This window comes from Octopus sinensis, linkage group LG11, assembly GCF_006345805.1.
Source record: "Octopus sinensis linkage group LG11, ASM634580v1, whole genome shotgun sequence".
In the NCBI taxonomy this organism is placed as follows: Eukaryota; Metazoa; Mollusca; class Cephalopoda; order Octopoda; family Octopodidae; genus Octopus; species Octopus sinensis.
The window spans coordinates 41,223,509-41,234,679 of record NC_043007.1 but is presented as its reverse complement, the minus strand read 5'-3'; the positions used below and the strand labels follow the sequence as shown (position 1 = coordinate 41,234,679).

General features: G+C 37.6%; 1 protein-coding gene across 2 annotated transcripts in view; it reads right to left on the bottom strand.

The window, feature by feature from the left end:
- Positions 1–5,776, bottom strand: part of LOC115217606 (fibropellin-1-like) — a 79,549-nt gene extending 73,773 nt beyond the window's left edge. Inside the window, exon 1 of one of the 2 annotated variants that reach the window (XM_036507390.1) lies at positions 5,601–5,776. In XM_036507390.1, the coding sequence (XP_036363283.1) occupies positions 5,601–5,639 (39 nt within the window). In that variant the 5' untranslated portion in view covers positions 5,640–5,776. The remainder of the gene's footprint in view (positions 1–5,600) is intronic. The other variant, XM_029787358.2, reaches the window with a different exon arrangement.
- Positions 5,777–11,171: the final 5,395 nt, after the last annotated feature.

Sequence of the window (11,171 nt, the reverse complement as noted above, 5' to 3'; positions counted from 1 at the left end):
TCTACCAAACCAGTTAATAACATTATCAATAATAACAACGATCAAAGTCAAAATAATAGCAAGAACCAACTAATATTGATAAGCAAACTAAATAACTAAGTTCAACGATTCTGTTAATCTATCTAGATTTTAAAATGATAAGCGTCTAATTAATCAACTCAATTGATTCCATTCATGAAAAATACAATCAAAAATTTGAAAAAGTACAAATACACTCAAATCCATTATATAAACTCGTTATATTAATATCCATGTATAATATCTATAGATTTAATATATCACACGATATATCAAATTATATGGTTAGCTTATTTAAGTTTATGTTTATAGTAAATATAATATATATATATAATTCCATCTAATGATATAATGAAATAGGTATGCACTATAAGCTCTTGGGTTGGTTTACTACTAAAACTCTGTCTTGAACTGCAGCTAAAACAAAGGTGGTGCTGTAGCTGCCTAGTAAAGAATGGCTGTAAGTGGTTCATCAATGAGTGGGTAGATATATATTGGTTTCAAATTTTGGCACAAGGCCAGCAGCTTTGGGGAAAGACCTAAGCCAATTAAACTGACTTCAATGTTCAACTGGTATTTATTTTACTGATCCTGAAAGCACGAAAGGCAAAGAAGACCCCAATGGTATTTGAACTCAGAATGTAAAGATGGATAAAATTCTGCTAAGCATTTCATGCAGTATGCTAATGATTCTGCCAGCTCATCACCTTAGCAGGTAGATATACATTAGAAAGAAAGAACAAACAAGCAAAACCTGTAGTGCCACTTTAGAGCAGTGGTTCTCAGTTGGGGTCCATATGATCCTTAGAGGTTGGTCCATATAATATTTTGTTAAGGTTTATGTAAAATAAATTGGTTATACTTCTACAATACACAAAATATTTTTGTAATTTTTTTTATACAGTTCTTAATAATATCTAATTATAAAGATGTAATAGGATTTTTTAAACATCGGATGTCTATGGAAGTACGGTAGAGTAATATAGAAACCAAAGGGATCCATAGGCAAAAATAGTTGAGAACTACTGCTTTAGAGCATGTAATTTATAATTCAAACACAATTGTAGAGTAGTTAGAGGAAATAAAGGATTAATAAATAATGCATAAAGTCTCTTACAGCTGTTTCTAGAATTGCTGTGCATATGGTACATAGATCATTGAGCGAAGATTTCCATATAAGCCAACTATAATGTCCTCAGAGAGGAAGAATTAAAGAATATCCTTCATAAATGATATTCAGACTGTCTAGTTCCATCATTGAAGAATCGAGGAATATCCTTAGTAAAAGATAATAGTAGTTACTAGTTCCATCATTGACGAAGTAGACACTACTTCCATTCTTTTACTATGTATATTCCTTAATTTTTTTTATTAAAATAGCAGACAAAATGCCTTGTAATGCTTATTTCAGCTTCTTGTGTTTTGAGTTCAAATCCTGACAAACAGACTGCCTTTCATCCTTCTATCATCCATTTCTCATGCTGATGTGGATTGGATGGTTTGACAGAACTGGTGAGCCAGAGGGTTGCACCAAATCCGTGTCTGCCTTGGTTGGATATCCTTCCTAACACCAACTACTTTACAGAGTGTACTGAGTGCTTTTATGTAACCCTGGCACTTGTCAGATCACCTTGTAGCTTACAAGAGAAGGTACTCTCAATTGAGTGGGGAGTAGTACTGAGGGAGGCTTTAAGCCAAGTGATGAGAGGCTAAGTGTGATAGAAGGATAGGAACAGGTGTTTTGATAATAAGAATAGTTTCAAATTTTGGCTCAAGGCCAGCAAGGTTAAGGGAGAGGTAAGGTGATTACATTGACCCCAGTCATCAACTGGCACTTATTTCTTTAGCCCTGAAAGGATGAAAGACAAAATCGACCTCAGCAGAATTTGAACTCAGAATGTAAGGACAGATGACATGCTGCTAAGCATTTTGTGTAGCATGCTAATGATTGAGCCACCTTGCCACTTCAAATAATAATGATATTATTATTATTATTATTATTATTTTTTTTTTTTCCTTCTTTCAAATTTGCTTCCATTTCTTGCCGAGTGTCTTCCCGACTCCTAGGGCAAAGAAACTCATAGTATACATTGGTAGGCCATTAAACCAAACTCAATAGTTCGTTCATTTTTTTTTTTTAAGTTAAATTAAAATACATGAGCAGCAACAGTTCTCACATCGACAATATTATTATTATTATTATTCAGTAGTTTTATTTTTATAGCGTGCTTTCACTTCACTACCGAGGGCAGCTCTGTGTGCCTTGAGTATGTGCTGTGATTTGTTGTGATGCTCTGATGGTTATTGTATGGAAAGTGTTCTGCGTAGGATGTGTGCAGTGCCTAGTAGTGCAATTTTCTGTATGTTATATGTGTTTGTAAGTCCTGGTGTTTTTGTTATGTATTTGTCTGAATATTTTTTTATCATGCCTAATGCACCTACTATGATAGGAATTGTTTCTGTTTTCAGGTTCCACATTCTAGTTATCTCTATTTCCAGGTCTTTGTATTTTGAGAGTTTCTCCATTTCTTTTAGAGACACGTTGTCATCTGCCGGTATTGATACATCAATTAGAAAGCATTTTTTTTCTTCATGATCTCTGACAACTATATCTGGTCTGTTGGCCTTAATTTCTCTATCTGTGTGTATCGGCATATCCCAGAGTATGGTTGCTTTCTCGTTTTCTGTGACCTTTTCTGGTGTGTGCCTATACCATCTTTTTTCTGTTGTTATTCCATAATGTTGGCATAGCTTCCAATGTATGTAGGTTCCAACTCTAGCCAGGACTGGGCAGCTAGAGATAATATGATTTATTGTTTCTTGTCCATCTCCACATATTCTGCAGTTACTTGTAATATTTCTTTTCATTACATGTTTTTGGTAATTTCTGGTGGGGAGGCTTTGGTCTTGTGCTGCAATTAAAAATCCCTCTGTTTCTGCTTTGAGTCCTGAGCTTCTCAACCATTGCTGGGATTTTTCTTTGTCTATTTCTTTTGCGTTTAGTTTAGTGCAGTATTTACCATGAAGGGGCTTTTCTTGCCATCGTTTTATCATGGCTCGTTGCTGTTCTATTTTTAGTTTGGATTTCATTTGTTTTATAGCTTTTGTTGTTTCTTCATCATCTTCTTCTTCTTCTTTGTGTTTATTAGGTGGTATGATTTCTTGTTAGTATTTGTTAGCTTCCTTAAATACTGAGAACAGTTTTTTGTTTTGCTCGTGTTTTGCTGCTATCTGGATCAGTTTTCCTTCCTTCTGAAGTAGGTATTTTTGCAGTCCTATGGTGGTTATTTTATAGTAGTTTTCCAGCTGTATAAGGCCTCTACCACCTTCTGTACGTTGCATATATAGTCTTTCTATGTCAGATTTTGGGTGATGCATCCTAGATCCTGTCAGTATTTTTCTTGTTTTCCTATCTATTTTGGACAGTTCATTTCGTGTCCAGTTAAGGATATTGTAGCTGTAACTTATAACTGGGACAGCTAAAGTGTTGATACCTATTATCTTGTTTTTAGCATTGAGCTCTGTTTTTAGTATTGATCTAACTCGTCTATAATATTCTTTTTTTATTTTCTCTTTCATTTGTGTGTGTTGTGTCTTATCTAGTTCATGGATTCCTAAGTATTTGTAAGTTTGGCTTTGGTCTAATTCTTTTATTTCATTGGTTTTATCTAGTGTGATGTTGTTACTCTTAACTAGTTTTCCTCTTTTCATGGTTACTTTGGCGCATTTTTCTAATCCAAATTTCATATCTATTATTATTATTATTGTTGTTATTATTATTATTATTATTATTATTATTATTATTATTATTATATTATTATTATTAGTAGTAGTAGTAGTAGTAGTAGTAGTAGTAGTAGTAGTAGTAGTAGTAGTAGTAGTAGTAGTAGTAGTAGTAGTAGTGGTAGTGGTAGTAGTAGTGGTGGTGGTGGTGGTGGTGGTGGTGGTGGTGATGGTGATGGTGGTGGTGGTGGTGGTGGTGGTGGTACTGATAATAATAATAATTATAATAATAATAATAATGATCTTATTGTATACAGTGCCCAGGTGCACCACAGTTAGTCAAACAGAGTGGAAATAGGGAACAGAAAGCAGACATATAAGTAAAATAAAAAGAGACAGCAATGAAAGCTAGTAGTACATGCATAGTACACTGTATAAAATACAAAAAGACAGAAAAATAAACAGTAAAAGAACCTTAAAGAAGAAAGGGTATCAGGAGTAGTGTTGGTGAATTTGGGGAAGAACGGAACTTTTGAAGGATACAGGGTCCTGACAGCTAACATCTGACTTAAGTTCCATGCTTTGACAATTCCAAGATTCGATAACTTTTTCCAAAAGTCATGGATGCTGTATGTATTTTTTAGTTTTATAATCACATAGGAGTGGCTGTGTGGTAAGTAGTTCTTATGAACCACATGGTTCCGGGTTCAGTCCCACTGCATGACACCTTGGGCAAGTGTCTTCTACTATAGTCTCAGGCCAACCAAAGCCTTGTGAGTGGATTTGGTAGACGGAAACTGAAAGAAGCCCGTCGTATATATGTATATATATATATATATATATATATATATATGTATGTATATGTGTGTGTGTATATGTTTGTGTGTCTGTGTTTGTGTCTCCCCCGCCCAACATCGCTTGACAACCGATGCTAGTGTGTTTACATCCCCGTAACTTAGCAGTTCAGCAAAAGAGACCAATAGAATAAGTACTAAGCTTACAAAGAATAAGTCCTGGGGTCGATTTACTCGACTAAAGGAGGTGCTCCAGCATGGCTGCAATCAAATGACTGAAACAAGTAAAAGAGTAATCATGTCTATGGAAGAGATATTGAATTAAAAAAAAGGTGACCAAAGTTATTGCTGGAAAAATGGTAGTTAACTTTGAGGTCTTCTATCAACTCAGGTGCTGGGCATCAAAGCTTTGATATGCCAATGCCCAGAAATAAAATATAGTATCAGTATAGTGCAATGGATTGGCTGAACTATTGCCCTGTGATATTTGGTTTGGCTAATTACGTTCTGAATTCAAATCCTTCCATAGCCAACCTGGATAGTAAACTTAATCTGCTGGCTGGTTCTTTAGTAGTGTGTATTCTGGCATTAGCATTTGGGCCAGATTTGGAAATATCTTCTTTTCTACATTCCAGCCTTAGAACTCCTGTGCTGCCTTTCCTTCCTTCCTTCCTTCCTCACCTGAGTAATTAAAAAAAAACAAAAAACAAAGGACATCACCATGGAAGAATGTACTCAGCCAACATCATGCTACTTACATATAGCACCACCACCACCACCATTACTATGGCCAGTGCAGATAAAAGCACTTTCCCAACATGCCACAATGTGGGATTGAACCTGAGAATTCTTAGTTGCAAAGTGCAATACCACCACCACCATGTCCACCACTACCACCACCACCACCACCACCACCACACCACACCACACCACCACCACCACCACCACCACCACCACCGCCGCCGCCGCCGCCACCACCGCCACTACCACTATCATCATCATCACAACCTACACTACCACCTTCACAACCTCTACTTCCATCGTTAAAAAAAGCAAGACCCTTACCTGTGTTATAATAAGTAGTAAAATAATCCCTGTAGCCATTATTGTCCTTGTTTCCGTTTAAATCCGACTCTTGACTGACCACTCTGTGAGTTGAATGATGGGATAGCTGGGTGAGGGTAGTGGCCGAGACAGTAGTACTAGTGATGGTGGATATGGTTGTAGTAGTTGGGGTTGGTGGGTGGGGTGGAAGTGGAAGTGGTAGTTATAGAAGTTTTGGTGGTAGTGGTAGTAGTTGTAGTCTGGCAGTGGTGGTGGTGATAGTAGTGATCGTGGTTGAGGTGGTAGTCATTGTGGTACGTTGGTGGTGGTGGTGGTGGTGGTGGTGGTGGTTGGGGGTATAAGACAAACTGGGGTTAGAGCTGGGAGGTGGACAACAGGGGTAGTGGTGGTGGAGGTGGTGGTGGTGGTGCAGTACTATTGAAAGAAGAGTGACAAATATGGTATGTGGGGTAGTAAAGAGGATTGATACTGGATTTTCTGGTGGTGAAGGGTGGAGTAGACTATTTGGTGTTTGACAGAGTTTGTCTTCCTTCGCCACCACCCACACAACCTGTTTCAAGGTGGAAAAATTCAAAAGAGAAGAAATCTTTGTATGTGTTTGTGTGTGTGTGTGTATTTGTGTGTTTGTACATGTGCATGTGTGTTTCTGACTGAATATCTTCATGACTGGGTATATATATATATATATTTAGTTATGAAGTATGAAAGTATTGAGAATGTGCCCTTCTCATCATCGTAATCCCCATTTTAACGTCCACTTTTCCATGCTTGCATGGGTCAGACGAAATTTGTTGAAGCAGGTTTTCTAGTCAGATGCCCTTCTTATCGCCTATCTCCAGCTGTTTCCAAGTAAGACAACATTTTCCCATATATATATACCTATGTGTGTGTCTCTGGGTCTGTGCTTGCACCCAAACACTGCTTGACAACCAGCGTTGGTGTGCTTATGTCCCTGTAACCTAGCAGTTTGGCAAAAGAGAATGATATATTAAGTACCAGGGTTAAAATAGTTATATATCCCAGTCAATTTGTTTGACTAAAACCCTTTGAGGCAGTGCTCCAGCATGGCCACAGTCAAATGACTGAAGCAAAATAAATGTAAGATTAAAAGATGTATTCACTCATACATAATCTTGGATCTCCACCCTTGTCCCTGAACACCTCTCCCTCTCCCATACTCTTCATATTGCTCTCCACCACTTTTTTGTATGCCAGTTATGAGCTCCTCCTCCTCCTTGACCCACTCCAATTTCCTTCACCTTCCTCCAAACTGATTTTCACCGTTGTCCATACCCCCACTTCCTTGCTTGCTGTTCATTGCATCACTCATGAGCTCTCTATATTCTCTGCTCTGGAGAAAAGTTGGACATAATAAGCATCAGTTGTCACTGTCTTGGAGAGGCTCAATTTTTGAAGGTCATGCTTCACCACCTCAGCCCAAGTCTTCCTGGATCCACTTCCCTCAACTGCTAGGGTATGGCACATTTTCACACAACTGTTCTTATCCATTCACAACACACGACCATACCAGTGCAGTTGTCTCGCTTGCGAAGACCTGTTGAAGCAAATGAAATCATTGTCGTGGCTGATGACAGTACCACCTGACTGGCACCAATGCCAGTGGAATGTTAAAAGCACCATTTGAGCATGATCCTTGCCAGTGCTGCCTATATTCTCTGCTCTGGACCATTGGACAAAATGCCTTGTGGTTATTTATTCCAAATCTTATTACCATTTTGAGTTCAATTTTGCCTTAGGGGGGTCAATAAAATAAAGTACTGGTCAAATATTAAATTGATATTATCACCAGTCCTCTCTTCCAAAATAGTTGGTCATATGCCTTCATGTGGCAGCGCAATGGCCCAGTGGTTAGGGCAGCAGACTCGCGGTCGTAGGATTGCGGTTTCGATTCCCAGACCGGGCATTGTGAGTGTTTATTGAGCGAAAACACCTAAAGCTCCACGAGGCTCCAGCAGGGGGGGGGGGCATCCCTGCTGTACTCTTTTGCCACAACTTTCTCTCACTCTTTCTTCTGTTGGCCTGCTCGCTTAGCCAGCGGGGTGGCATCATTTGAAGGCTAAAACAATGCGAAGCGCATTGTGGCCAGCGATGTGTAGCAACATCTGATTGCCTGGTCGGTCACGGTGATCACGGTGATGCCTTCATAAGAAACACTAATTCCAGTTAGGCATCACGTCTCTGTAACCTTTTCATTAATCTGTTCTTCATAAGTTATGCAAACAGTTCCATGCATGAACAATCAATGTTTGTTAAGTGTCAAATTGACTGACAAACAAAGTGTTGATTGATTGTTTATTTGCTTGTTTGGTTTGTTGGTTGGTTGATTTCTCCAGTCATATTTTACATTGTATAGAGAGAGGAGAAGAGAGTAATAGGAGGATACAGACAGAGTTAACATGAGGTGCAGGATGAGTGTACATACTAGGCTTCCTGGCAGGAGGAGGGGATAAAGTAAATGACAGAGTAGTCAAGGGAGGAGTTATATGAATGAGAAATTTGTTTTATTTAATTCTATTTTGAGATAATTAATATTTCTTTTGGAGAATATCTTGAAGCACCGGACAACCTTCAACTTTTTCAATCCCAAAGGAATTCCAAGCTGATATTGTCATGCTATTATTTATAGCGTTATTCCCAAAAAGAATTGGCTGTGTCGAGGTGCAGGTGTAGCTGTGTAGTCAGAAGCTTCCCAAGCACATGATTTCAGGTTCAGTCTCACTGCATGGCACCTTGGGTAAGTGTCCTCTACTATAGCCTTGGGCCAATCATAGCTTTGTGAGTGTATTTGGTAAAAGGAAATTGAAAGAATCCTGTTATATATATATATATACATGCGTATATATATATATATATATATATATATATATATATATGTGTGTGTGTGTGTATGTATATATATATATATATATATACATATATATATATATATTATATATATATATATATATATATATATTATATATATATATATATATATATATATACATATATATATACATATATATATATCATCATCGTTTAATGTCTGCTTTCTATGCTGACATGGGCTGGATGGTGAGCCAGAAGGCTGCACCAGGTTCCAACATGATCTGGCAAAGTTGCTACAGCTAGATGCTCTTCCTAATGCCAACCACTCCAAGAGTGTAGTAGGTGCTTTAATGTGTCCCTGGCATGAGGGCCAGTCAGGTGGTACTGGCATCGACCATGCTCAAATGTTGGTTCTGTTCATCAGGTAGCCCTGGCTAAGGTTCATAGGCCGAGATAAAGGTTGCTGACCCATGTTGCAGCACTAATCTAATCTTATGTATTCTATTACAGACCCTGACTACCTCGATTACTTTATCAACCCATTTCTCTGCAAGAAGTATACCCACACGTTGACCCCGTCAGTGTTCCCTACCCAGAAAATCTTATACCTATGTTTTTTGACTGTGAAGAACCTGGCAGAACTCCTACTCTACCTTACTTCTTGGATGCAGCACAAATCTACATGTCTCCTTACAAGCATCTCAAAAATCTCACCCAACTTACCTTATAGTGTGCCAACCCTGAGAGTGTGGGAGGTGTGGGCCCAAGAGACCCTGGGATGGGGCACAGCAGTGTCATGTACCTGAAAAGAAAGCTCGCATTTGGCATAGCTCATAGCCTTCAACCTGTATACACTACCCCAACATTTCTATGTGCTATATAATCACTATATTACATAGGAGATGAACCCTAAGTAGGGATGGAGGCACGTTAAGCCTTTAGAAGTGTTCATGGGAGAGACATCAGATACAGGTCAGAGGATAGAGACTTCCGGTACAGATGGTGGGGGTGGGAAGGGTGGGCGTACCGTGAAACATCGAAAAACTTAGGCTGCTGGGGTCCAAGAATATTATGATAAATATGAGATCGAATTAGTACAGTATCATATATATTTGAAAGAATGGATCTAGTTAAACAAAATCGGCCCCCTTTAATTTTGCTCAGATTGCTTTCAACAACAAAACAAAGGCAGAAAGTAGGTGAAGAAGGGGAAGGAGAAGAGAAAAAAGTAAATGAAAATAAATAAATAAATATATAAAATAAAACATAAAATATAAAATAAAAAATAAGATTAATAGTAATTAAGAATGGGGGGGGATTTAAGTCTTTCAAGAGAATGGGGGGGGGTTTAAGTCTACCAAATGGAAAATTTAGGAGGTCAGTATGCTTGTGTTCTTGTCAAATTTGACCTGTGTGGTAAGGTTACCTATTCAGTTCTCACAGGTGGGATACACACACACACATGCATATAATCACACATACACACACATATATACATATAACTATAGACTTTATGTCTCTTGATTTTTATACTTTTGCATGTACACACACATATGTGCATACATACATACATACATACATACATACATACATACATACATGTATATATACTTTTGTTATTAAACAACCAGTAAAACATAGCTTTCAGTTTGAAAATAACTAGGAGAAGCTTGAAACACGCATCAGAGTAACTCACTGTAAACATCATAATTAAGATTAAAATAAAAATTATCCTCTCAAAAAAGCCATCTCTACTCATTCTTTCATATATATATATATATATATATATATATATATATATATATATATATATATATATATATAGGTTAGCTGAGTTAGGGGTTAAAATAAGTGTCTAAAGGATAGAAGTATCTGTTACCCTACTGGTATATCAACTATGTTTAACCATGGGCATACATATGTAAGCATATTATGCTCATAAATTATAGGTAAAGACAAGGATAAACATGAGTTTATCATGAATCATATATATATTAGGTTGTTCTGAAAATAATGGCTGATTTCAGAAACACAATTTTATTCTGGAAAAAATTAACAATAGAAATGTTTTGATTAGTCAAAGCATGACCCGTGAACATCTATGCATCTTTGTCATTGATCAACAAGATCATTTATGCCTTGTTGATAAAAACTTATTGGCTTTGATGCCAAGAAATCTTTGAAAATTGTTTCCACCTCTGGTTTGAACCTTGTTATATCGTACGTTCGGATGAGTTCTACTCAACTCCTCGATGTCTAGAATTCTCCCTCTATATCTACATATTGGGCTAGCCTACTTCATCGTCTGGGGGCGTCCACGCAACAAACCTGAATGTTTTATCACTTAAAAACGTGTTTAAATGCTTTAAAAAATGGTAGTCAGTGGGTGAAAGATTGGGAGAATATGGAGAATGTGGTAAAGTTTCATATCCCAAGTCTGTGAGTTTCTGCAGTGCCATTCTTGCAACATGTGGCTTTGCATTAACTTGGAGCAGAATTGGTCCATACTGATTCACGAATGCAGGTCTCATTTTTGGAAAGTGAACTTGTATTTCAGTGAGTTGATTGCAGTAAACCTCTGCTGTAATGCTCTAATTGGCTTCCAGAAAGCTGTAATGGACAACAATTGCAGACCACCAGACAGTCACCATAAGCTTTTGCTGATGCAACTTTGGCTTTGGGAAATGTTTAGGGACTCATCATGATCAAGCCATTGACCTGATTGTTTACGGTTATCATAAA